The sequence below is a fragment of the Prionailurus bengalensis genome, chromosome B4 (assembly GCF_016509475.1).
Source record: "Prionailurus bengalensis isolate Pbe53 chromosome B4, Fcat_Pben_1.1_paternal_pri, whole genome shotgun sequence".
NCBI classification, from domain to species: domain Eukaryota; kingdom Metazoa; phylum Chordata; class Mammalia; order Carnivora; family Felidae; genus Prionailurus; species Prionailurus bengalensis.
Window position 1 is genome coordinate 127,222,008 of NC_057358.1, and position 26,679 is coordinate 127,248,686.

General features: G+C 41.3%; 1 protein-coding gene across 1 annotated transcript; it reads left to right on the forward strand.

The window, feature by feature from the left end:
• Positions 1–1,839: 1,839 nt before the first annotated feature.
• Positions 1,840–26,679, forward strand: PWP1 (PWP1 homolog, endonuclein). Its single transcript, XM_043562438.1, has 15 exons — positions 1,840–2,068; positions 4,802–4,860; positions 5,229–5,413; positions 7,002–7,087; positions 7,187–7,283; positions 12,952–13,062; positions 14,147–14,277; positions 14,898–14,959; positions 20,192–20,288; positions 20,951–21,012; positions 22,445–22,556; positions 24,125–24,215; positions 24,301–24,422; positions 25,425–25,530; positions 26,321–26,679. The coding sequence occupies exons 1-15, from the start codon at positions 1,997–1,999 to the stop codon at positions 26,428–26,430; spliced, it is 1,503 nt and encodes a 500-aa protein (XP_043418373.1). The 5' UTR covers positions 1,840–1,996; the 3' UTR covers positions 26,431–26,679.

Genomic DNA, 26,679 nt, shown 5'->3' on the forward strand with positions numbered 1-26,679 from the left:
TAACCTTGGACATGTCACTACCGTCATACTCTATTGCTCAAAGCAACCATAAAACTACCCAGATTCAAGGTTAGGAGGTGGGTAAGAATTAGACTCCGTGTTTTGTTGGGGGACTATCCAAATGACGTTGTAGGAAAACACGTGTGAAGGAAGATACTGTTGCATCCATTTCTGGAAAAATACAATCTGCCAAATCACCTTTTTTAAATGGGTCAAAAGCAAAGAAATCACAGAAGAATCAGTTCAGAGAAATAGCAGTGGAAGAGGCCTTAATGAATACATAGTCTGAGAAATGAAGTCCTGAGAGGATCTCTCCTCAGGCTGGTAGAGCACCCAGGGCATTGGGCTGAGTGGAGAGAGATGGTCCTGTCTAGTTGCAATTCTATCAATTCTATCAATTCCCAACTGTGTGTAATCTCAGGCTAGTAAGGCTTTTCACCCCTGAGAACTCTAACTTCCTCATCTTTAAAATGGAGGTAATTCTTGATCATGTTTCATCAGTGTTGTTGTGAGAACCAAGTAAACTATTTTATGTGAAGACAAGTAGGTTGCAAAAATGCCCACAAATTGACCCCCAGGTGGACAGCCCACTTTAGCAATGCAACAGGTGAAGGCCATGTATTTCCGTTTATCTTTGCCACCTCTCTCTCCAATTGCAGCCCCTCTCCTGGTTTTGCTTGCCCATCTCAGAGATAGGAGCGGCAGATGGAAGCTCACAGAGGGCAAATGACCTAAACAGAGTCACACAGCCCACAAAGGTCAAAACCCAGATTGTTCTGGGATGCGAAGACTTGCCATCCTACAGTGCCACAGCCCCTGACATTTTCTACAACAGGTGACTCTGACTTTAGCTGAGAAGCATGACACAGATTACAGCAAGTTTCTAGAGTCACACAGTTACAGGAGGGTGGGACAAAATGCTGGTCCTCGTCTCATGGAGCCGAAGAATGAATCTCCCGGACAACAGAGTGAGCAAAGCGATGAGTTTATTGAGGGAAAGTATGAAGCTCTAGAGTGAGAGCCCAAGTAGGGTACCAAGTAGGTAGCCACAGAGGATTTCTGTTCCTGACTCTATGGGGACCTTATCAGAAAGTTTGTGAGACTCCATGCATGGTGGGTCTGGAATACTTTTACCCTTTTTTGCCCCCAAACCCCGCTTCTTCAGCCTCCCGCTTGCAGCTGCAGCCTGCCTCCCTGAAGATCCCTGATATCGCCCAGCCTAATGTTAACCCTTTCCCCACCCAACACTGCCTGGGTTTATACTCTAACTACATCAGCTATGTGACCTTAGGAAAGATCATTAATTCTCCCCCATGTGTAAAGTGGGAATAAGACTTCCCACATGGGGCTAAGTAAGCAAATTAACAGAAGGCTTTTAAAAAGTGCCTTGCACATAACAAGCGTTTTATGTTTGCCGTTGCTACAACCACTACTGTGTACTTAAGTATATAATAAGTGCTAAATGTTTTAAGCTGAGGAAGTAACACCCAAGAATGTGGTGAGATGTAATGGCGGAAGTATCTCCTTGAAATGACAAATCCGTTTTGGAGAAAGATTTAAAAGAAGAAAACCACAAACTTCTACCATTTGTCAGCTTTAAGACTATGGAACTTCAGGCAAAATAAAGACCTATGAAAATCCGCCTCTGACCCCTACAGTTCCAGTTTTATTTATTGCCTCCATGAAGCCTGCAGAGACCGTCCCACGCGGAACAGTCCTAAAAAGCCCATTCAGGTCACACAGCGCGACCCACCCACGTGGAGTCCCCTCCCGGCTGCTTCCGCTTCCACCCCTTTCCGCGCCCCTTTCCCATTCGGCGCCCTGGAATGACGTCAGAAGTGGGCGCGGACTCGCGGAAACCAGAGCCCGCGCGTGCGCCGTGCGCAGGCAGCGCACCCGGGCTTGTGCGCTGAGCGTGCCGGCTGGGAGTCGGCGGGAGTCCCAGTGCTGCTGGGGGGGGGAGTCTGTAGCGTGAGGTGCCCTTGAGCTGAAGACCATGAACCGCAGCCGCCAGGTGACGTGCGTGGCCTGGGTCCGCTGCGGCGTGGCCAAAGAGACTCCGGACAAGGTGAGGCCTGGTCGCTGGAAGGTAGGGGGAGCGGCCTCTTCGCAGCATCCTCCGTCAGCCCCGCCTGGAGAACCGGGACCCTCTACATGCGGACTTGGCCTGGCTGCTGTGACTGGACGGGGTGCGGCCGGCTTTGGCCTGATTGTCGTGAGGAGGCCTGAGGCTCCCCAGGCCTGGAAGTTGGGGGCCGCGCCCCCTCACGGTCCCCTCCCCCGAGTCCAGCCCCACCCCCGAATTGGCCGGCACGTGGACCTCTTCGGTGGGAGGAGGGCGGGGTATTCCTCAGAGTGGGAAATCTCCCCAAAGCCTTCTTGACAGCACCCTGGCTTCGCGCACACCCCAGTGCGTTTTCAGGCATAACGGGAAGAGGGAGCACGTGTGTGAAACCACTTTCCACTCCTGCGTTCGGAGGAGTGAGTGGGGATGAGAGGTGTAGGGTAGGAAAACTGGTGTGGAGACCATGATGCCGTGAGGCCCGGAGTTGAATGAGGAATTTCCTGCAGCGATCCAAGTGAGATGTTGTTGCGGCAGTGGGGGATGAGAGGTAAACGTGACACATTATGAAGGAAAAACCTACAGAAGTTACAGAATGAGTCTGTAGTAGAGGTATGACTTAAGTTGTTCAACTGATACTGACAGGTGCTTTCTGCGTTTTGGGCATTGTTCAGGGTCTGGAGATAGGCATAAACAAAACAGAAAGATTCCCGTCCTTTATGGAGTTGACAAGTGCATGTATGTCAGTGGGAGTAAAGGAAGGGGCGGGGCGTTGGATTGAATGTAATTGGGCCCGTGATGACCAGAGATGAGAAGTGATAGGAATATAAGTGGCTGGGACGTCAAATTAACAGGAATGAGGGATTGGAATAGTCCCCGGGAGGTGTAAATTCCACTAAGGCACAGACTTGCTTGTTTTATTCGCCAGTGTTTGGCTCCAGTGGATATTTATAACGGGTCCAGAAAATGATCTCATTAGAAGTTATTGAGGGAGGTAATAGTTGTTAGTAAAAAGGGATATATAGGCTTTTAAAGGCTATACGAGTTCCAAACATGTCAACATACTGGAACCACTTGGGGGCGCTTCAAAAAATACTGATGCCTAAGATGTCTGGCTGGCTCAATTGGTGGAGCATGCGACTCTTGATCTCAGGGTCATGAGTTCAAGCGCCCCCCACCCCCTATTGGGCATAGAGCTTACTTAAAAAATGCTGATGCCTGTGCCCCACTCCCAAATACGTGATGTAATTGGTTTGGAGTGTTAAAAGATTTCCCCCATGTGATTCTAATTGCCAACATGCTTGGGAACTGCTTGAAGAGTTTATAGGAAGAAGAGGTGAGTTTATGCTACAAAATCCCAGAGAAACCCAGATCAATGAGAATAATTAGAAAAATAAGTATCTTAAAAAGGGGGGGCAGTGCCTGGGTGTCTCAGTCCGTTAAGAGTCTGACTTCAGCTCAGGTCATGATTTCACGGTCCATGAGTTTTTGAGCCCGTCGTCGGGCTCTGTGCTGACAGCTCAGAGCCTGGAGCCTGCTTCGGATTCTGCGTCTCCTCTCTCTCTGCCCCTCCCCCACTAACACTCTGTCTCTCAAAAATAAATCGTTAAAAAAAAAAAAAAAGAAAAAGAATTATCTTTTAGTTAAACTTAAAAACCCTTAGTTTCTGGAACAATGGAATGTCACCCTCGAGGATTTCCATATTACTAGAGGTGGTTTAGTGCAAACTGAGTGGGTGACTGATTCATAGTCTTTTATCAAGGATCCCTACCATAAGCTGAACATTGAACTATATGCATAAACACACAATGACAAGTTGGTTTCTGTCTTCAGGGAGCTTACAGTTTAGCACTGATGGGGTGTTTTATTTTATTTTAATTTTTTTTCAACGTTTATTCATTTTTGGGACAGAGAGAGACAGAGCATGAATGCGGGAGGGGGCAGAGAGAGAGGGAGACACAGAATCGGAAACAGGCTCCAGGCTCTGAGCCATCAGCCCAGAGCCTGATGCGGGGCTCGAACTCACGGACTGCGAGATCGTGACCTGGCTGAAGTCGGACGCTTAACCGACTGCGCCACCCAGGCGCCCCGAGATGGGGTGTTTTGAAAGGTACTGAAGCACTGATTAGGCGAAAGACTGCAGTTTTGAAGAGAATGATTCCAATTTTGTACAGGATCTCCCAAGTGGAGAGGGTCTTAAAGGCAGCTAGAAAGACGGAACTGGAGTGTGGGGCTAGAGAAGGGGGAGTTTGGGGTAAACCATTTGTAAGTGGTAGTTTTAGTCTTCAGAATGAATGAGCTTCACAAGAAAGCAACAGCATGATGAGTGAATCGTTGGCAGTGAGAACCAGAAAACGAGCAGGGGAGCAAGGCAAGGATGGTTTGTTTAGGAATACCCACAGGGAAAATGAGAAGTAACCAAGAAGAAAACAGAATAATTAAAAGAAATGAGATGGGCTATCATAGAAGTCAGTTTATGCAAGTCAGTCTTTTTTAGAAAGTCTGGGAAGAGGTAGACTGAGCATAATTTTTTTAACAGTTTGAGGTAGGAAAGGATGTAATTACATAAAGACATGTGAGAACTCCCATTTACAGTGAATTTAGAGAGTCTAGATTGAAGTTTAATTCTTGATGTCTTTTGAAGTTATATTTTACATTAGTTTGCAAACTTCTTTGTAATTCAGAGATTTAGAATGATTTCCTTAGCCATGTCTCAATGAAATGTTTGCTCTCTTACAGGTAGAGCTTAGTAAAGAAGAAGTAAAACGTCTCATTGCTGAAGCAAAGGAAAAATTACAGTAAGTTTAAGATTGTTGATAATCTGGGGCGCCTGGGTGGCTCAGTCGGTTAAGCGTCCGACTTCGGCTCAGGTCATGATCTCACGGTTCGTGAGTTCGAGCCCCGCGTCGGGCTCTGTGCTGACAGCTCGGAGCCTGGAGCCTGCTTCGGATTCTGTGTCTCCTTCTCTCTCTGCCCCTCCTCAACTTGTGCTCTGTCTCTCTATGTCTCTCAAAAAATAAAAAAATAAAAAGATTGTTGATAATCTACTTTAGGTAGACTTTAAAGTCTAGGTGAAGTGGAAGTCTTAAACAGTGATGACAGGTGGTCTTGTTATTGAATGGTACCATTTGGGTGATTTCTTTATCTTTTTGTTCCCTTGGCATAGAGAAGAAGGTGGCAGTGATGAAGAGGAGACAGGCGATCCTTCGGAAGATGGCATGCAGAGTGCACGTACCCAGGCACGACCAAGGGAACCCCTGGAAGATGGTGACCCAGAGGACGACAGGACGTTGGATGATGATGAACTGGCCGAGTATGACCTAGATAAATACGATGAGGAAGGTGACCCAGGTTAGAATTCACTCACTTCTTCTGGTTTTTAATCACAAGCTTCGTGTATTAGATCATGCTTCTAGTGTTGCAGACTTTTACTGTGAGATTTCGTTGTCCTTTATGCCAGTTAAATAATCTGGCTCAAGGCTCGGAAAGATCATGTGTTTCCCAAACTAGTTTAGAAGATAAGTTAACCCACTAATTTAAAATCTAAAAAAAACACAGTATCATATATTTTATTGTAAGTAGTGAATATAACCTGTAACTTGGGTTGGGGGATGGGCAAAATGGGTGAAGGGGAGTGGGAGATACAGGCTTCCAGTTATGGAATGAATAAGTCATGGGGAGGGGGATGAAAGTTACAGCATAGGGAATATAGTCGCAGGTACTATAATAGCATTGTATGCTGACCATCAGTAGCTACACTTGTGAGCATGGCATGACGTATAAGAGATGGGAAATCCCTGTGTTGTACACCTGAACCTAATGTAATACTGTGTTTCCACTATACCTGAATGAGAAAAAAAATTTTTTAATCTGTAACTCGTTTCTCTTTGTGTTAATGAGAGAGGAGTTATTACCCCCCTTTTACAGAGAAAACTGAGGCTTACACAGATGAAGTAACATTACCAGTGTGACACAGCTGCTGAACAGTGGAGCTGAGGGTTGAACATTCTCTTGCTCTAAAGCCTTTATTCTCTCCGTGTACTTCATTAGATGCAGAGAATAGTGTTTTCCTTCGGACTCGGGGTTGTGGGCCCCTAACCTTGCTCCCATCCTGCTAGGACAGAGTGCCATGGGAATACAAAGAAAGGAAGAGCTAACCCAACCTGCAGAAATGGCATTCAGAAACTGCTTCCTCATTATCCCCACACTATGTGGACTGTTGGCTCTTTCTCATCCAGTTGAAATTCCCATGTCTGTTGCCGGTCAAATGTTCAAGACTGAATCGTCCTGTTCCTTAAAGTAGCTTCCCCCAGCAATTAGAGTATCTTTCTTCTCCTGAGTTTTCCATTATTTGGGGTGTACTCTGTGTCACCCTTGCAGATAATGCCATAAGAGAATGCCAGTTGGAAGTACGTTTAGTGGAAAAGGCACAGTAGTGGTTCTTTCAGAGTCATATGGCAAATTAGCATATCAGCAGTTCTCAGATATCTTGCAATAAAGAAGCCCATTTAACTTTGTGAAACTCATCATTTTTTAAATTTGATTTGGCCAGGCCACCCTTATTTGTATCAGTTCTAGTGTTTTAGGGTAATTTTATCTCCACATTTTCAAGGCCACCTCTCTGTAGCACTTTTTAATAATGACTACAAGGAGCAAGTTAGAGAATCTGAGCAGAGTTGTAATATTTTCTAAGAGAGGGCTTCACAGTTTAATTCTTTTATTGGAACATTGTGAATACCAAGACTATCAGATACGCAGTCCAAGATCACATATAAATGGCTTTTAAATTCCTGTTGATTACTCAGTATTTCCTTTCCCGACTAGGGATGATCCAGTTAGTTATGAAATAGACAGTTGGAGTTTAGTCTAAATATTGGATACTGTAGGAAAATGCTTTCATCAAAATGACTTACTCGTTTCAATTTATGAATTTTTACAGATACTGAAACTCTTGGTGAGTCTCTTTTGGGTCTTACAGTCTATGGAAGTAATGATCAAGATCCTTATGTTACTCTGAAGGATACGGTAAATACTTACATGGCTTTTCTAATTATGCTTCTTAGTAAGTCTTTGGGAACCTTACCAAATATATGCTTCTAGTTAATGACTTTTCTTCCCACTTAGGAACAATATGAACGTGAAGATTTCTTGATCAAGCCCAGTGACAATCTCATAGTCTGTGGCAGAGCTGAACAAGACCAGTGCAATTTAGAGGTGCATGGTAAGTGGGGGACATCGCTTGCAGAAAGGTCCTCTAAGATTAAAATAATCACTATAATAGTTGCTATTATGAGTTTTTAGGTGCCAGGTCCTGCTAGATTTCGTTTCAGTTACGTGGTTAATTACATATAGTCTACAGAAATTCTGGTCATTGTGCCTGGGCGTGTGTGGTCTGGTCTGTCACTTTGGTATCTGGCTTTATTTATGGAAATAGGTCTCCTGGAAGGTGCTAATGGGGTTTTTAAATCTTTTATCTGAACATTTTTGCCAGTTTTTCACTCACCCCGCCCCCCCCCCCCCCCACTGGAGAAAACCTAGAAGTAAAACAGAATGAAAATGTAGGAAACAATTATAGTCTCATTACCCTATGGTAACTTGTTGCCCTGGTTTTTTACTGCATTCTCTTTTTTGGGTATTTTCTCTCTATGTGGTAAAGATTACCTTCAAAAGACAGGTTTTTATCCTACTTTCCACAGTCAATTCAAATATTTCCCTTTTGGCAAAACATTTTATTTCTTCACAATAATTCAGTGCTAAGGTCTCCATTCCTCTGGTCACCGTTCCCAGTTCAAGGAATGTTTGTACCACTGCCAGAGGTGAATGTTTTGAATCTGAAGTAGGCACTGACTTGAATTTTTCATTTTCATTTGGATTTTTGTATCAGATGTATTTAATGTTGATATTTATTCAACATTAAATAACTGTTTTCTAAAAAATAGACCTTCAAGATGTCTACAATATTCTGCCTTTAGATTTTCCCTTTTGCTTTTCTTGCCCCTTTTCCCGTGCACACATCCTCAGACATGTCTGTCCTTCTCCAACAGTCTTTTATTCATCTGTCTTTAAAATTCGAAGCTCTACAGATATTATTAGGCGAAGGCCTTTTATTATAGGAAACATAGCTGCATTGCTCAAAAATTAAAATCTTTAGGGCACCTGGGTGGCTCAGTTGGTTAAGCATCCAACTCTTGGTTTCAGCTCAGGTCGTGATCTCATGGTTCCTGAGTTCAAGCCCCACCTCAGGGTCTGCACTGACAGTACAGAGCTGGCTTGGAATTCTCTCTCTCTCTCTCTCTGCCCTTCCATCTCTCTCTCTCTCTCTCTCTCTCTCTCTAAATACACACACACACACACTAACTTTAAAAAAATTAGGGGTGCCTGAGTGGCTCAGTCAGTTATGTGTCTGACTTGGTTTCGGCTCGGGCCGTGGTCTCACGGTTTGTGAGTCCAAGCCCCACATTGGGTTCTGTGCTGATGGCGCAGAGCCTGCTTGGGATTCTCTCTCCTCTCTTTGACCCTCCCCCACTTGAACGCACATGCTCTCCCTCACTCTCTGTCTCTCAAAAATAAACATTTTAAAATATATATATTTTTTTAAAATTAAGATCTTTATGTTTAATGTTTTTTGACATCTTCTAGGTTACTTTGTCACTTATTCGATTTCGTAGCTTGGATTTCTGGAACTCTTTAAGGCTGCCTGCAGGAAGCCTGTAGATTAAGCCATTTTAATCCCATAGCCCATTGTGGATCTATTTATAAAATGTAAAGGCTTTAAATAGCAGATACCTCAGTGTGAAGTTATTCTTCTAATGATCTTTGATCTTTATGTATTTCAAATGAAAACCATGTTGGTGAAATTTTTAAAAGACCATTTTTTTTTTTAATGTTGGCTCTGCAGCTATATCTCGCCATCTCTCTCTCTCTCTTTTTAAGACCAATTCTAATTTCAGAAAATTGAAACTGTTTGCATTTGCCATCGATTTTTTTATACATTCTGTGAGAGCTTACTGGAGTCATTCCTTTGAATTTAGTATCAGGAGTTAAGTTAAATAAAGCAGTTGTGTTCCCTCTTCCTTCTAAGCTAGGTCAATAAGGATATATTTTATTTGGATTTGGTTGGAGATCCAAATTATTCAGCATATCTCTAATCAAGAATGAGTTCAAGGGGCGCCTGAGTGGCTCAGTCGGTTAAGTGTCCAGCTTTGGCTTAGGTCATGATCTCGTGGTTCGTGAGTTGGAGCCCCACAGTGGGCTCTCTGCCATCAGTGCAGAGCCTGCTTCAGATCCTCTCTGTCCCCTTCTCTCTCCGCACCTCCCCTGCTCATGCACATGTGCTCTCTTTCTCTCAAAAATAAACATTAAAAAAAAAAAGAATTCAAAATTGCACTCTAAAGCTGATCTGAATGTTGATTTGACATGGTTAAAAGAAGATTGTTTTGAAGCATCCTTATCCTTTTTATCTAAAATGTGGGGCGCCTGGGTGGCGCAGTCGGTTAAGCGTCCGACTTCAGCCAGGTCACGATCTCGCGGTCCGTGAGTTCGAGCCCCGCGTCGGGCTCTGGGAGCCTGGAGCCTGCTTCCGATTCTGTGTCTCCCTCTCTCTCTGCCCCTCCCCCGTTCATGCTCTGTCTCTCTCTGTCCCAAAAATAATTAAAGTTGAAAAAAATAAATAAATAAATAAATAAATAAATAAATAAATAAATAAATAAATAAAAATAAAAATAAAAATAAAATGTAAGCTGAGTACATTGACCATAGTTGAGATTCTTGCAGGATCACAAGCTTATCATTTTGAACATATATCTCAATGTGAAGTCATATGGAAGTCACATGACATGGAATCTGCTGATCCCAGGATCTATCCCAGATGCAGAAGTTTGAGGACTTTTTTCTTTTTTAATTTAAATTCCAGTTAATATACAGTATAATATTAGTTTCAGGTATACAATATAGTGATTCAACGCTTCCATATAATACCTGGTGCTCATCACCACAAGTGAACTCTTTAATCCCCATCACCTATTTTACCCTTTCTCCCCACCCCCCCTCCCCTCTGCTAACCATCACTTTGTTCTCTGTAGTTAAGAGTCTTGGTTTGTCTCTCTTTTTTCTCTGTTGCTCATTTGTTTTGTTTCTTAAATTCCACGTATGAGTGAAGTCATACAGTATTTTCTTTCTCCATCTGACATATTTCATTTAGCATGATGCTGTCTAGCTCCATCCATGTCACTGCAAATGGCAAGATTTCATTCTTTTTTGTGGTGGGGTAATGTTCTATTGTGTGTCACACTCTACATCTTTTGGGTTTTTTAAGTTTATTTTGAGCGAGGGAGGGGCAGAGAGAGGGAGAGAGAGAATCCCAAGCAGGCTCCGCGCTATCAACACAGCCCTCTGCGGGGACTCAGTCTCACAAAACGTGAGATCATGAGTTGAAATCAAGAGTCAGACTCTCAACCGACTGAGCCACTGAGGTGCCCCTATACCATATCTTTTTTATCCATTCATCAGTCAGTGGACACTTGAGCCGTTTACATAATTTGGCTATCGTAGATAATGCTGCTATAAACAAGAGGTGTTATAAATAATAAGAATTCACCATAGCTGCACTTTCAGTTTCATGGAGGAAGACTTTATTAATTATAAGGAAAAGGAAGTATAAGTAAACAAGAGGGAGAGAATTACAGTAAACAAAGAGGGAGAGGTATAGAGAACAGAGAAGGCTTAATACATCAAGTCGGGTACTTATAATAGCCAACCTTCTGGCTGGGGAAGCCCAGCAGCGAACAGCCTGGTTGGAGTCCCAATTGAGGTTCCTGGGCAGAGTGTCCCCCAGGTGAGATTTCCAACTAGCTGCTCCCTAGGGGCAATATATATATATATATATATATATATATATATATATATATATACACACACACACACACACACACACACACACATATACACACATATATATATGTGTGTGTGTGCGTATATATATATATATGTGTGTGTGTGTGTGTGTGTGTGTATATGTATATATATACCACTCGGGTGTGATTTATGTTTAGTCATTAAGTTTGCCTAAGTGCAGTCCCAAGTAAGCTGTTTTTTCCTGTTTCTCTTACGGTATCAACAATCTTAGGAGCCCGGGTGTCTGCATATTCCTCTTCCCTCCCTGATCCATTCCAGGGGGACAGGCTGGTCTGGCTCAGGGAAGAATGTGAGGCACGTTAACCCCTCTTAGTGTCAGGAACAGAAGGGCCAGTTTTGATCCTGAGGCCAGATACAGCGTGTAAGCCAACTAAGCTCCCATGATTGTGTATGTGCGGCTCCAGGCAGAAATGCATAAGTCACACAACATCTGTACAGAACACCAGGGTGCATGTATGTATCACTTTGTATTAGTATTTTTGTTTTCTTTGGGTAAATACCTGGTAGTACGATTGCTGGATCATAGTAGGGTGACTCTATTTTTAACTTTTTGAGGAACCTCCACACTGTTTTCCATAGTGGCCGCACCAGTTTGCATTTCCACCAACAGTGCAAGAGGTTCTCCTTTCTCCACATCCTCGCCAGTACCTGTTGTTTCTTACATCATTGTTTAGCCATTCTTACAGGTGTGAGGTGATACCTCATTGTAGTTTTGATTTGCATTTCCTTGATGATCAGTGATGTTGAACATCGTTCCATGGGTCTGTTGGTCATCTGGATGTCTTTGGAAAAACATCTGTTCATCTCTTCTGCCCATTTTTAATTTGGATTATTTGCTTTTTGGTGTTGAGTTTTATAAGTTCTTTATATATTTTGGATACTAACCCTTTATCAGATACACCATTTGCAAATACCCTCTCTCATTCTGTAGGTTGCTTTGTAGTTTGTTTTTTTTGTTTGTTTTTTTAGAGAGGGCAAGAGCGGGGAGAGGGTAAGAGAGAGAGAATCTTAAGCAGCCTCCACTCTTAGTGCGGAGTCCAACACGGGGCTCAATCCCACAATCCTGGGATTATGACCTGAGCCAGAATCAAGAGTTGGATGCTCAACCAACTGAGCCACCCAGGTGCCCCTGCTTTTTAGTTTTGTTGATTATTTCCTTTGCTGTGCAGAAGCTTTTTATTTTGATGTAGTCCCAGTAGTTTATTTTTGGTTTTGTTTCCCTTGCCTCTGGAGACATACCTGGAAAGTGGTCTGAGGAATCTTTTTAAAAAATCCTTGGCCTCTCTTAATAATGCTTCTTTCTAATAAAAAGCATATTTGGAGGAATTTCTGATTGGGTTCTATTTTATCAGTGTTTCATTATATAATTTTTGAAAGACTTTTTAGTCACTGATTTTAACAGTATTTTTTGCTCCTTAACAATATAACTGCAAATGATAAGGAGCTGATTCTTTTAGTTGTCCGATTCTAATAGTAGTCTCAAGAGCTTTATTTACATTGTTGGTCTCTAAATATTAAAGAAGCAATTTAAAAAATAAAAGTAATTTTCGACAAGCTTTGAGATTTCTAAGTACGAGTTCTTTCTCTCCAGTATTATTTTCTGTTTCTTCTTATAAGCAGATAGACCTCTAAAAGATCGTAATGAAGTACTCCCTACGGAGCCCTTATGAGTGTTTTCTGTAGCGGGCAGACCGGAAGGTAGGACCGTGTGAACAGTGCGCATGCAGAGTGCTCAGGCAGATGTCCATTCTCTGTCCTTGCTCCTGGCTCCTTGGAGCGCACCAGATGACAGGAATATATGAGATTTGCACAAGTTTTGCTGAGCAGTAACAACTTTGGAGGCTCCTTTTAATGCCATCAAATGTGTCTCACTTTAAGCCCATGGCTCTGGTAGGTTTAATAGGGAGAGTCTGTTCTTTTCAGTGGGATGTGATTTCTTATTCTCATGCAATAAAGTCTTATCCCAATATTTTCAGTTTATAATCAGGAAGAAGATTCTTTTTATGTGCATCATGATATACTGCTGTCTGCATACCCTCTAAGCGTGGAATGGCTGAATTTTGATCCTAGCCCAGATGATTCTACAGGTAACTAGAACAACTCAGATGGCTCAGTGTTCCTGTATGTGATTCCATAGCATAAGTCATGTCTCCTGTGTGAATGTTTTCACAGTTGATGATTTTTTATGAAGTTAATGTTACTTTATGAAGTTACATAGTTCTTAAAACACAATCACTTAGTTGTTTTGAGTCTGCATGTGTCTGGATGTCAGATAAAAAAGAGGTGGCTGCTCCACTGAGGGCAGAAGAACAGGGCCTGACAGCATTAGCCTCTGTAGAACTGGGTGAAGTTTAAAAAAAAAAAAAAAAAAAAAGCCCAGCATAAAATAGCATGAAGTGTCCAGGAGTTTAATGGCGTGACTGTTTTTTTTTTTGAAAAATTTTTTTCAACGTTTATTTATTTTTGGGACAGAGAGAGACAGAGCGTGAACGGGGGAGGGGCAGAGAGAGAGGGAGACACAGAATCGGAAACAGGCTCCAGGCTCTGAGCCATCAGCCCAGAGCCTGACGCGGGGCTCGAACTCCCGGACCGTGAGATCGTGACCTGGCTGAAGTCGGACGCTTAACCGACTGCGCCACCCAGGCGCCCCGTGGCGTGACTGTTTTCAGAAAACATCAAGTAAAACCAAAATGAAGAGAGAATTAGGTTCTCATGTTGGTGTTTTTGGCCACAGCTGCACATTACTAGTTGCACCCCCTTCTCCCTAAGAAAGGTGAAATCTGGTAATACTCCTACCTTACATCTTGTTGGCCAAGCTTATTCACATTTGTGATCTGATTAGATCTTCCTCCTCACAACACGGGTGGAGGTGGCAGAGGGTTTTTGTTCTCCTGACTTAAGTGAGGACCCTGGGCCAAGAGACTGAGCCCTCGTTATTCAAATTATTGTCTAAGGACCAGCAGCACAGTATTGACATCACCTGGGAACTGGTCAGAAATGCAGACCTAGGGCCCCTGCTCAAGAATTTCTGAAACAGAATATGGATTTTAACAATATTCAGGTGGTAACACATGCATATGGAAGTCTGAGAGAAACCACTCTGAGCCGTTACTCAGTCTGCAGTACAGTATTTTTAATTATTTAAATCAAACACCTCGTTTCCTCCTGTAGGAAATTACATTGCTGTGGGAAATATGACTCCTGTTATTGAAGTGTGGGACCTTGATATAGTGGACTCTTTAGAGCCAGTCTTCACACTTGGAAGTAAACTGTCAAAAAAGAAGAAAAAGAAAGGAAAGAAGGTAAACAAGTTAATTACTTAAAACTCCAATGACAGAGATAAATTTACTGGTTGGGGGGACAAAGAGAGCATACACTTTTTCAGGTAGATACTTTGGTGGAACAGGACAGATAGTTATGAAGTTACTGTAGTTTCTGGTTTCAAAAAGCCCGTCCAAGGAAAAACTGATCTCTGATTCCACAGAACTTCCATTGGTACATTATACATCCTTACACAAAACAGTTTACTTACTCTTTGGTTATGATCCTTTTTGATAGGTGGTAACTATTCATGCTAATATGCTGGTTTTGAACTTTTGAAAAATTTCTATTTAGCCTTTAGTATGTTGAATTCCAAATACCCATGGTGTTAATTCCTGTAGCTTTGAAAACTTGACTTTGGGGGTGGGGGGTGATATTTATAGAACTGTACCACCTAGATTAAGAACGACTACAGTTTCTCTTCTGTAAGGAGTATTTATCATGGGTCTCTAATAGGAAGACAAGGTATTTCTCTATCTAGGTCTTCAAGCAAGTTTGCTTAAGATGGAACAATAACCTTAAGATTGAAAGAATCTTTCAAATTAACCCATCAATTACAGGGGGCACTTTAATACAAAAAGTAACTAAACAATTATTACAGAGTTCCTCAGCAGAGGGGCATACCGATGCTGTCCTGGACCTTTCTTGGAATAAGCTGATCAGGTAAAAAGCAATAACATTTGGAGGATTGTTAGAGACTGTAACCACTGTCCTCACCTCATGCCTACACCTGTCTCTGTGTTGTGCGTTGGGGGTCTCTGTGTCCATGTCTTCTTTCCCTTTCCTGCAGTATGTCCACTTGAAGGCAAGAGCTCTGTTGTCTGTATCCTTGCGGCCCCCACACCACCTGCCAGCTCTACGCTTGGTGGGCGTTCGGGCTCGTTACATACGTGGCGAGCAGGTGCCCTCTCCAACACCACTGGAAAAATTGTGTGTGTTGCGGCACCCACGGTGCCAAACTGTATCTCTTCCTGGGAGACGTTGCCCTCACTTCATTTAGTTTTCACAAAATCTCACCCACATTTGTTAAAATTTATGTAATTGTGGTAAAATATACATAGTGTTTACCATTTTTAACTATGTTTTAAGTGTATGGTTTATTGTTATGCAGCCATCATCGTCATCCAACTCCAGAACTTTTTTCGTCTTCCGAAACAGAAGCTATGTGCCCTTGAAACCAGCTCTCCATTCTGGCCACCCCCAAGCCCTACGACCCACCACTCTACTGTGTGTCTCTGAATTGACTCCTCCGATTACCTCATACGGGTGGAATCCCGGTACCTGCCCTTTTGTGACTGGCTTCTTTCACTTAGTGTGAGGTCATCCATGTTGTAGCATGTGGCCAGCTTTCCCTCCTCTTTAAGGCTGAATGATACTCCATTGTACATATAGCCCACATTTTGTTTGTCCATAAATCTGTCCATGGACACTTGGGTTGCTTCTACCTCCTGGCTGTTGTGAATAATGCTGCTGTTTTGCACATTGGTGTAAATAACATGGGTGTACCAATATGTGTTTTCAGTCCCAGATTTCAATTCTTTTGAGTATATACCCAAAAGTGAAATTGCTGGATCATGTGACAATTCTGTTTACCTTTTTGAGGACCACTCTTCAAGTGCTTATTGGCCACTTGTATATTTTTGGAGAGATGCTGACTCAAGTCCTTTGCCCCATTTTTGAATTGAGTTGTTAGGGTTTTTTTTTATTGAGTTGTAATTCTTTATTCTGGATAGAATCCCTCATCAGATTTACGATTTGCAAGTATTTCCCCCCATCTGGTGGATTGCCTTTAACTCCTTTGATAGTGTTCTTTGATGCACAGAAGTTTTTAATTTTGATGTAGTCCATTTATTTTTACTTTTGTTGCCTGTGCATTTAGTGTTCTATCCAAGAAGTCTTTGCCAAATCCTTGTCATGAAGCTTTTCCCTTAAAAGTTTTACAGTCTTGGGCGCCTGGGTGGCTCAGTCCATTAAGCATCTGACTTCGGCTCAGGTCATGATCTCACGGTTCACGAGTTCGAGCCCTGGGTCAGGCCCTTTGCTGACAGCTCAGAGCCTGGAGCCTGTTTCGGATTCTGTGTCTCCCTCTCTTTCTGCCCCTCCCCCACTCATTCATTTTTCTCTCTCTCTCTCTCAAAAATAAATAAAAACGTTAAAAATTAAAAAAAAAAGTTTTACAGTCTTAGCTCTTGGGTTTAGGTGTCTGACCCATTTTGAGTTAATTGTTACATATGGTTTAAGGTAAGAGTTCCACTTCTTTTGCATGTTTCATCTGCATATCCTTTATATTCATCCTTAACAGTTACCCCAAAAGACCATTTTCCTAATAGCATAGTCGGCTTGAGGGGCTACTAAGGCAAAGAAGGTAAGCATTAGGTTGAGGGGTAAAAACAAACTGGGTTGTCCGAGGCACATTTTCTTAGCATTTCTATTACACAGGATACTTTGGAATTGTGAGCATTCTGGGGAGGATCCCAGCGTGCTAGCTTACCAAGGGACATCTGCATCTCGTTTGTGTTCGGACCTCTTTAGAGTTAGAACCTTTTGGTGAAATGGACCCAAGAAAGTTATGTAGGTTAGTATCTCCCAAACTTAACCTGCCAGTCAGAATCTTCTGGGTGACCCTTTAAGGTACCAGTTTCTAGGCTCTCATCCTCTCAAGATTGAGTCAGATCTGGAGCAAGGGACCAAAAATCTGTTGTGCTTTGTTTTATTTTGTTTCTGAAAGCTTCTCCAGGCTTTGTCTAAATTGGGCCTGTTCCTGATGAATGGGCAGATAAATAAGAGATCGAATATGAGTGTACCGTGCTTTGAGGAACCTGCTCATTTACAGATCTGAGCTGTCACAGTAATTACAAAAACTAAATTTTTATTATATAGCAGCTGTTACTTTGGGTAACTGGAAGTTTGTTCTGATGGAACAGCCCCTCATCATCAAGCTGATTCCACAGTCCCTGTCCCCAGCCACGGTGGCTCCCTTTTCCCGCTCACATTCTGCCAGCGCCCCTGCTCCTGTCCCGCCCCGTCTGCGCTCACGTCTCCCTCACTGCAGTGCCTCATGTGTCTTCATCCCAAAACTCTTCTGCTTTCTCCATCTTATTTTAGACCTGGGTCTTCCTTTACCCTTTCTTTACCAAAAAGGTGCAGAATGCTTTTAAATACTTTCCATCTTCTGGTGCATAGGGTTTGGGATCATGGTGAAGAACAACGTGCTGATGTTGTCTTTGTTGGAGACCTTGGTTTCTCCTAAAATGCTCCCAGTGACCAAATGCATGTTCTCTGCTCGTACTCTTATTGAAGAGTGCTCTTCTTGGGAATGGGTAGCAATTGGGAGTTTTGTGGGGGTGTTTATTTTTAAGCCTCATACAAGAAGAATTTTAATGTGGAAGGAATCTCAGATGTTTGAGAAAGGACTGGGATGAGAAACAAATGTACCGTAAAATTCTTAACTTTCTGCTGTTGGCAATCATTGAATATAAATAAAATATTGGGAATTTAACATTTAGTCTGTGACATGCCAAGGACTTAAAACATTAATGGCTTGTTTATGGGACTTAATGTTAGAAGGTTTGAAATTCATTGAGTAGGGGAAAAAGCTAACATGATCTGAATACACATGATCATCTTAAAGAGAACCCTACCCGTGTCACTCAAATGGGAGTAATAAAACTGAAAGCAGTTTGTATAATGGAAATACTTCTTGAGGAAATAATATCCAAAAATGAACCCATTGACATTTTAACAGCATACTAGTTTTCTGAACAAATACTACTATCACTAATGACTTGATTCTGTATCAAGCCATGTCAGACTAGATATTGAAGAATGAGCTTTCAATTTCAGGAATATCTATATTTTTACAAGGAGAAAAGGCAGGCAACTAACATCAGGGGCCTACTGTATTCTGGTCATTCAGCCATGTGCTTGAATAGTAATAACTTTAAATTGATTGTAGCATTCTCATTGGTAGGCAAGGGGGTGTGACTGACTTTTAAGTCTTTAGCTAAGTCTTATAGCTAATAAATGGCAGCACCAGAAATCCGTCTCAGGTTTCCTGGGCTCCAAGCCTGTGTTCACTTGTAGAACTACATTATTAGTGCTTGATCCCTAAGAGATAGGCAAATTGGTTTTTCCTATTAATAGCATTTAATGCTTTTTTTTGTAAAAAAAAAAAAAAAAAAAAGTTGTATAAATTTACATGTCCTAAAATTCACTCTTTAAAGTGTGCAATTCAGTGATTTGGAGTATATTCCCAAAGTTGTACAATGATCACCACTGTCTAATTCCCTAACATTTTTATCCAAAAAGCAATCCAAACCATTAACAGTCATTCCTCATTCTCTTGTCCTTCCAGCCCCTGGCAACCACTGATCTTTCTGTCTCTATGGATTTGACTGTTCTGGACATTCCTAGAAATGGAATCATACCATATGTGGCCTTCTGGGTCTGGATTCTGTTACTTTGTATAATCTGTTCAAGGTCCATCCTATTGTAGCATTTATCAGTACATCATTCCTTTTTATTGCTGAATAATATTCTCCTGTGTGGATATACCGTATTTTGTGTATCCATTCACCACTTAATAGACATTGGTTTGTATTTGCCCTTTGCCTATTATGAATAATGCTACTGTAAACATTCATGAACAGATTTTTGCACAGACCTGTGTTTTCATTTTCTAGGATATATACCTAATTGCTAGGACATATGGTAATGTGTGTACCGTTTACATTCCCACCAGCAAGGTAGCAAATTTTTCTGTTTTATGGCACTTCTTGTTTGTCTTTCTCGTTATAGTCATCCTGTGAGTATGATGGTATCCCATGTTTTCACTTCCCTAGTGAACAACTTTTCACATGCTCACCGGCTATATAGATCTTTCGAGAAATGTCTGTTCATATTCTTTGCCCATATTCCAATTGTGTTATTTGTCTTCTATTTAGTTGAGAGTTCTTTATATTTTCTAGAATCAAGTCCTTTATTATCAGATATATGATTTACAAATATTTTCTCCCATTCTGTGGATTGTCTTTTCAATTTCTTGATGGTATCATTTGCAATACAAAAGTTTTTCATGTTGATGATGTTTCATTTATTTATACCTTTTGTTGCTTAGGCTTTTTGTGTCATATCTGAGAAACCATTCCCTAACCCAGGGTGCAAAGATTTATACCTCTTTTCTTCTGAGAGTTCTATAGTTTTAGCTCTTACATTGGCAGGTCCATGATCTCTTCTGAGTACAGTGTGAGATAGGGGTCTAACTTCATTCTTTTGTGTGGGGATATCCAGTTGTCCCTGAACTATTTGTTGAAAATACTGTTCTTTTCCCCATTGACCAGTGAATGATACGAACCTTCTTGTCAGAAACAAATGACCATAAGTTTGAGGGTTTATTCTTCATTCTATTCTGTTCACCTGTGTGTCTGTCCTTAAGCCAGTAGCACATTGTTAGGATTATTGTGGCTTTTCAGTCCATTTTGAAATCCAAACTGTGAGCTTATTAATTTTGCTCTTCTTTTCCAAGGTCATTTTGGCTATTCTGAGTCCCTTGCATTTTCATATGAATTGAAAAACCAGCTTGTTCATTTTCTGCCAAAAAAAAAAAAAAAAAAGTTTGCAGGGATTTTGAAAGGGATTAATTGAACCTAGATCAGTGTGTAGATGGCAGAATTTCTGTCTTAGCAACATTGTCTTCCAATCCATGAACATGGGATATCTTTCCATTCATCTAGATACTCTTTCTTTCAGTAATCTTTAGTTTTTTAAATTTGAATTCTTTTTAAAATGTATTCTTAAGTGTTTCATTCCCTTTGTCGTTATTGAAAATGGGATTCTTACATTTAGTGCTCTTGACTTTAAAAAAAGATTACCTGATTTTTCTCCTCCCTTTCTCAGAAACGTGTTGGCAAGTGCATCAGCTGACAACACTGTAATTCTGTGGGATATGTCCTTGGGGAAACCAGCAGCTAGCCTTGCCGTACACACAGACAAGGTATGGTGATTGAGTGGATAAAATGGATTCTAAAAAAATCTGGGACACATATTGGCTACAAATAATCCCAAACATTTATGTATGGCTTTTTGTGAATTACAGAATGCTTTGACATACTGTCTTAGTGGATCCTCACAGAGCCCCGTGTGATATAATTAATTACCCACCTTAGAGATGCAGACATGAAGACAAAAAGATGAAGTGACTGGAAACACTAGTACATTATAGCATGTTTACCGAGACCCTAAAAAGAGACAGGGGTGTCAGTCACCAGATGAGGTTAAAGAATGTAACAGATGTGTTACTGCAGAACTCGGGGATCTAATGTGCTGGTGTACATTGTGGGGCTTCCGGAGTGTGTGGAGTTGTCCAGGTAAGCTTGGCCACTCCCTGTTTTGTTCTGCACATATTTAGCATTTGAGGGACATGTGCATTCTGTGAAACACAACTTGAGAAATGCTGCATTATGTCTTTTAAGTGACTGCTTTTATTTGAAAATGTGTTTTGTCCTTTTGACTATGTAGTACGTTTGTTTCTTTAAATAGTACTACGTTTCAAAGGAAAAACTTATGGAAACATTGCCAAATTGATTCTGTTGAGTATTAAGCAGTTTTACCAAAACCAAACAAACATAGATCTGTTTTTATGTTTCCTTCTTTTAGGTCCAGACTCTGCAGTTTCATCCATTTGAAGCACAGACTCTGATTTCTGGATCCTATGATAAGTAAGAAAACACTGCAGGAGTTATCCCTGTTGTTTATATCCTCTTGATATGATTTAAAAAGTATCACTTGATGCTCAGAATATATTACTGAGTGTTTAAACTTTTATTAATACTTAGTTTTCCCTTTCAACTTTGGTTCTTTCAGTCTGCATGGGAATGTGTTTTTGTCATAATAATGTAGTTCCTAACTAGCAGCTACTTTGATTTTTAGAGGGTGTATGAGTTAGCCATTGCTACGAAACAAGCTATCCCAAAATTCAGTGACTTAAAATAATAAACATGTATTTCCTATACCACTGCAACATTGAGCTAATCTAGGCTAGATTCAATCGGAGGTCTGCTAATCTTGGCTTGTTTTGGTAGGGCCATGAAGATTCATCTCTCCTTGTGTTTCACATCCTCGTGGGACCAGTGAGCCAGCCCACACATGTTCTCAGGCTGAGGTCAGAAGCTTAAGCAGGGATACCAGGCCTCTTGAGACCTAGGCTCAGAACTAGTATACTTCTAGTATACTAGTATACTTTCTTGGCCGAATGAGATCACATGGAGCAGGAAATGAACTCTGCCTTTATGGAAGGATTCCAACATTATTGACCGAGGGCATGGATTTAGGGAGAGGTGAAGAGTTAGACCCATTACAGTCCATCACAGAGGGTTTCTAGTCATGTGTCTGCATCTTTTTATGGATTGGGTCTGAAGGTAGAGATAGCTAATAGAAGCAGAAACCAATTAGCAGTCTTTGATTCCTCCTTCTTTTTTTTTTTAATCTATTTTGAGAGCGTGCGAGCGAGCCCAAGCAAGTGTACTTGGGGAAGGAGCAGAGAGAGAGGCAGAGAGATAATCCCAAGCAGGTTCCACACTATCAGCGTGAAGCCCGACGTGGGGCTCATACCCACAAACCAAGAGATCATGACCTGAGTCAAAGTCAGATGCTTAACTGACTAAGCCACCCAGGAGCCCCAGGGTCCTTATTTTTTTGAAGAGTGATAGGTTTATATTTTTTGGTTGGGATTCATTCAGAATCACAAAGGTGTATCCATTAGCTTCCCCCAGCACAGAAACCTACTTGTAGAGAGTAAATGTAGCTCAAACATGGGTTATCTGGCTCTGAGCACTGCTGGGAAAGGGGAAATTAAGAAGTTGTCCTGTCTTCTGCAGATAGGATTCATCTTGTAAGTGGAGAGTTCAGCCTGGAGACAGTTAAGGCTACTGTGATATCCAGAGCCCACCAATGCCTTCAAGGGACAGAACCAGAGTCTGCCAGTTAGTGAAAATCAATTCCTCTTTTCTGCTTTTAGAACCTTAAAACTGTCTGTAAATAATTGGATCTCGAGTTCGCAGGGTTGTTTTATTACCATTTCATTATAAATAAACATACAACATATAGAAGAATTGAACTCTTAAAACCCTGACTTTGCTTGTCTGTGTTCAGGTCAGTGGCTTTGTATGACTGCCGAAGTCCAGATGAAAGCCATCGGATGTGGCGTTTCAGTGGGCAGATTGAGAGAGTGACTTGGAATCACTTTTCACCTTGTCATTTTTTGGTAAGACTACATACTACTGTTTTGCTTATCCAGGTTGCTAATGACTTATTTTTTAAGTTTATTATTTAGAGAGAGAGAGACTATGGGGGGAGGGGCAGAAAGAGAGAGAGGGAGGGAGGGAGAATCCCAAGCAGGCTCCACACTGCCAGCACAGAGCCTAATGCAATGCAGGGCTTGAACTCAAGAACCTTGAGATTATGACCTAAGTGGAAACCAAGAGTCGGACGCTCGACTGACTGAGCCACGTAGGCTAGGCGCCCTAGTAACGACTCATTTTAATTCCACTGTAGAGAGAATTTCTGAAAAGCTTTTTCTGTTGTTTTGTTTTCTTGAGTAGGCTCCGTGTCCAACATGGGGCTTGACCTCATAACCCTGAGATCAAGAGTTGGCATGCTCTGCCCGCTCAGCCTGCCCTGTTTTTCTGTATTAATCTTGTGAAGTATTTAGATCTAAAGATAAAAATAATAACATTCCACTGACATTTCAATCCATGGAGAAATAACATCCCAGCTTTCATCCAGAAGATTAAAGAAAGTGTGGCACATCCATATAGTTCCTAACTTTCGTAAAGTACATATCTAGTGCTTTATAAATGAGAGAACCGCTTTCTTAAATATGTGGACAGTTTTAATAAGGTTCCTGAAACAGTGATTCTGAGAACATTTAATCTCAAAGGTGCTCAGAGGTGCAGTGTCGCTCCCAGCTGTTACCTGAAGCCAGACTCCACTTAACTGTGATTGGGAGTGAGGTCCCAGTTGTATTTGAATGCCGTATTGTACGTTGGCTCTCGACACTCCACACATTTCCTGAGATTATTTGCTGACAAGTTGTCATTGGTACTAAAATCACAAATATTTAGGAAGATGGGAAGGGATTACAATAAAATGGTGTAACCACCCTCCCACGCCTCCCAAGGATGAGACTTCTGTCCTCTTCTGTTTTTGTCCCCTTCCGCAGCCCTGGCTTCAAGACTGAGTCACTTGTCCTTTTTTTCTCCTTTTCCTCTAATGGCTCTTTTGCCCTCAGCCCATATATAGGCTCAAGTCTCTCCCATCCTTGACTAGGTCTGTCTCTACCTAGTCTGTCCCTTTCTTGGAAGTGTAACAACCCCCTGCTGCCTTCCAGTCCTTAGCAGATTAAATAAACCTTTCCACCAAAATGTTGACACCATTCATAACTTTTCTTCAGAAACACAATTTCCTTGGCTCCTCTGACCTTTGTTATGCCCTCCTCCCTCTGATTCTTCTGTGAGTTCCTCCTCAACATGTACCTTAAATGACTGTGCCCCCACCCCCCACCCCAGGCCTCTGTTCTCTTGGATCTCACCTCTGCTTCCACATCTCTAACTGTAGTCCATATCATGACCAGCACTTTGTCCTCATACCCAACTGCAGAGTTGTCTAAGAGGTGGATTAGTTCACGTAGGAACAAATTCAGCTTGTCCACAAGTAAATTTTGTAGTAAGCTCCTCAGGTAATAGCTGGGTTTCATTGTAACTTACATTGTTTACCCATTGCTAAGTTTTATTGCCATGTAGCATGATCTTGCCCATCTTCTACTCTTTCCAGGCCAGCACAGATGACGGCTTTGTGTATAATTTGGATGCACGTTCAGATAAGCCAGTTTTTACACTCAATGCACACAATGATGAAATCTCCGGTGAGCAAGAATAGTGTTTCATTTCTTGTAACTTAATGATAAATCTTTATGTCAGAGTCTGAACTGATCTTTTATCTTCCTTCAGGTCTTGATCTAAGTAGTCAAATCAAGGGCTGTCTTGTGACAGCATCAGCAGACAAATATGTGAAAATCTGGGACATATTAGGAGACAGGCCAAGTCTGGTTCACTCTAGAGACATGAAAATGGTAAGACTCTCTCTGGGCATTTTTTCTGCTTTTGACCTGTATTGTCATCTTTCCCTAGGAATCACTGCATTAAAGAATGTGGATTTGTTGGGAAGTTAATTTTGAGCTTAGTTCAATTTGGTGCCAGGTTTATGACTTAATCTTTGATTTCCCCTATCTGGCTCCTTTCCCACCTGACATGATTAACAGTTGCTTGGTAAGAAGAGTGGAAAGAGGCTTGTCTGGGACTCCAGTGGAATGGCCACGGTTTTTTTTTTTTTTTAACTCTAAATTGAGGACCATCCCAGGAAAGCTTGGACCATTAAGGCATTGCAGCTATTAGGGTCAGCTTATTTAAGCACTGCCTCTTTGCATAACTAGTTTTGACTACACTGAAATTGATTAGCATGTAGTAGGAAAAATTCAGAAATAACCAGAATTCACTTAGCAAATATTTAAATGCCAGGCACTGAGTTATATAATTGCATATGTAGATGTTTACAAATGTATGTGAGAAGGTAGGTTACAGACACAATTACATGGTACTATCCCATGCTTATATTTAAATGCTTAAGTCCTTACGAGACCTTGTCCCAAAACATGATGGTGATTATCTTAGTGATTTTTATACTTTTTCGTCTTTATATTTTCCATAATGTATATGCATTACCTAGTAATAAAGGTAAAAAAATTAGAAGTTTAAAAAATGATTCATTGGTGACTCATGGTAACATCGTTGCTTAAAAGGGAAAATAAAGTTTCTGGGAATACTGAGATTAGAGACCTGAGTGGTCAGAGTGCACATATCCTCACAGAACAACCGTATCATGCCGAACTTGTCTGGCTTCATTTTGTAATATTCCTTCCACCTTGACTCTGAACTACTTCATAGGCTTAAAAGAGATACCGGTGAATTGGTTCTCTGTTACTATTCAGATAGGTTCATATAGATAGGAACAGGGCTTTACATTGGGGTTTTTTGGAAAGACTGAAATCATTAACCTTCTGTTTTCTTCTTCCCAGGGAGTTCTCTTCTGTTCTTCCTGTTGCCCTGATTTGCCATTTATTTATGCTTTTGGAGGTCAGAAGGAAGGACTTCGGGTCTGGGATATAAGCACAGTCTCATCAGGTAAGAATCTTAATTTCCTTTTTCTGAACGAGTTCTCTGTGGGCTAACACAGAGTGTGTGGCTCAAGTATATTCGGTAGATCCAGTGTTCATCCTGTAATATAGTCTGCTTGGGAAATAGTCAAGATCACATTTAATTTGGAGATGTTCATATTCACAAATAAATTTGTCTTCATAATTTAAATGTAAACTGCTTTAAAAATATTTTATGACGAAATTTGAATTTCTAGAAAAGCTGGAAGGAAATGTAACATGGTCTCAAAGAACAGCCCTCCCCTTCCCAGTGTGAATCATCTGCCTTTTCTCAACTACTTCGTACAAAGTCCTGCCTTCCTCAAGAGACCACTCACCTCCCTTCAGGGGAACCTGGCTGCTTATTTATTATTTGGAGTTAATCTGGTTTGTCCTATAAACACAGAAGACATAGCTCCACTGATTCCTGAATCTTCCATGTAGAGAAAAGGTCCTAAATCCATAAAAAGTTCTCTGCTGGTTATGATACAGAGAAAGATGAAAGAAGAGACACTTTATCAAGGTGGATTACATAATCCAGGACAAGACAAAACACAGAATAAATGGTAGACCGATCTAAAACACAATTAACATCATTCAGAATGTTACCTTGGACTTCTTGGTAATTTCATTTCCCATTTATAAAGCATTAAATATATTTTCATAAACTAATTTCCACACTAGGGCAGAGAATCATACTGTTCATCTCTACATCTCTATTTTATATTATAGGTTCTTAATCTTCTGATCTGGTAATTTCTTAACTATTTGTGTTTTAGTAAATGAAGCATTTGGAAGACGAGAGAGGCTTGTTCTCGGCAATACAAGAAGTTCATCTATTAGTGGCCCTTTTGGGAGCAGGAGCTCAGACACACCAATGGAGTCTTAATGAGGATCATAAACTTTTTATTACTTTAACTCCGTTTTTTAAAAAGCTAGCCTAAAAACATCCATGTATGGCTACGGCCATGTAGTGACTGAAACAAATTTCATCTCCTACTGCCAGACATTCTCCTGCAGCTATGGGGCAGCACAAACAGGGTTGATCTTTGTGCTTGCCTTTTAAATGTGGTGTTTAGAGCTCCCACTGCATTTCTTAAAGAGGGTAATAAAAACAAAAAAAGTCTTTAAAAAATAA

What these genes read in the sequence shown, in the direction of transcription:
- PWP1 (XM_043562438.1), top strand. Translation starts at nt 1,997, where the DNA reads ATGAACCGCAGCCGCCAGGTGACGTGCGTGGCCTGGGTCCGCTGCGGC. An exon ending in GAAGCAAAGGAAAAATTACA is followed by an intron (nt 4,861 to 5,228) that starts GTAAGTTTAAGA and finishes CCCTTGGCATAG; the next exon opens with AGAAGAAGGTGGCAGTGATG. An exon ending in AGAAAAAGAAAGGAAAGAAG is followed by an intron (nt 14,278 to 14,897) that starts GTAAACAAGTTA and finishes CAATTATTACAG; the next exon opens with AGTTCCTCAGCAGAGGGGCA.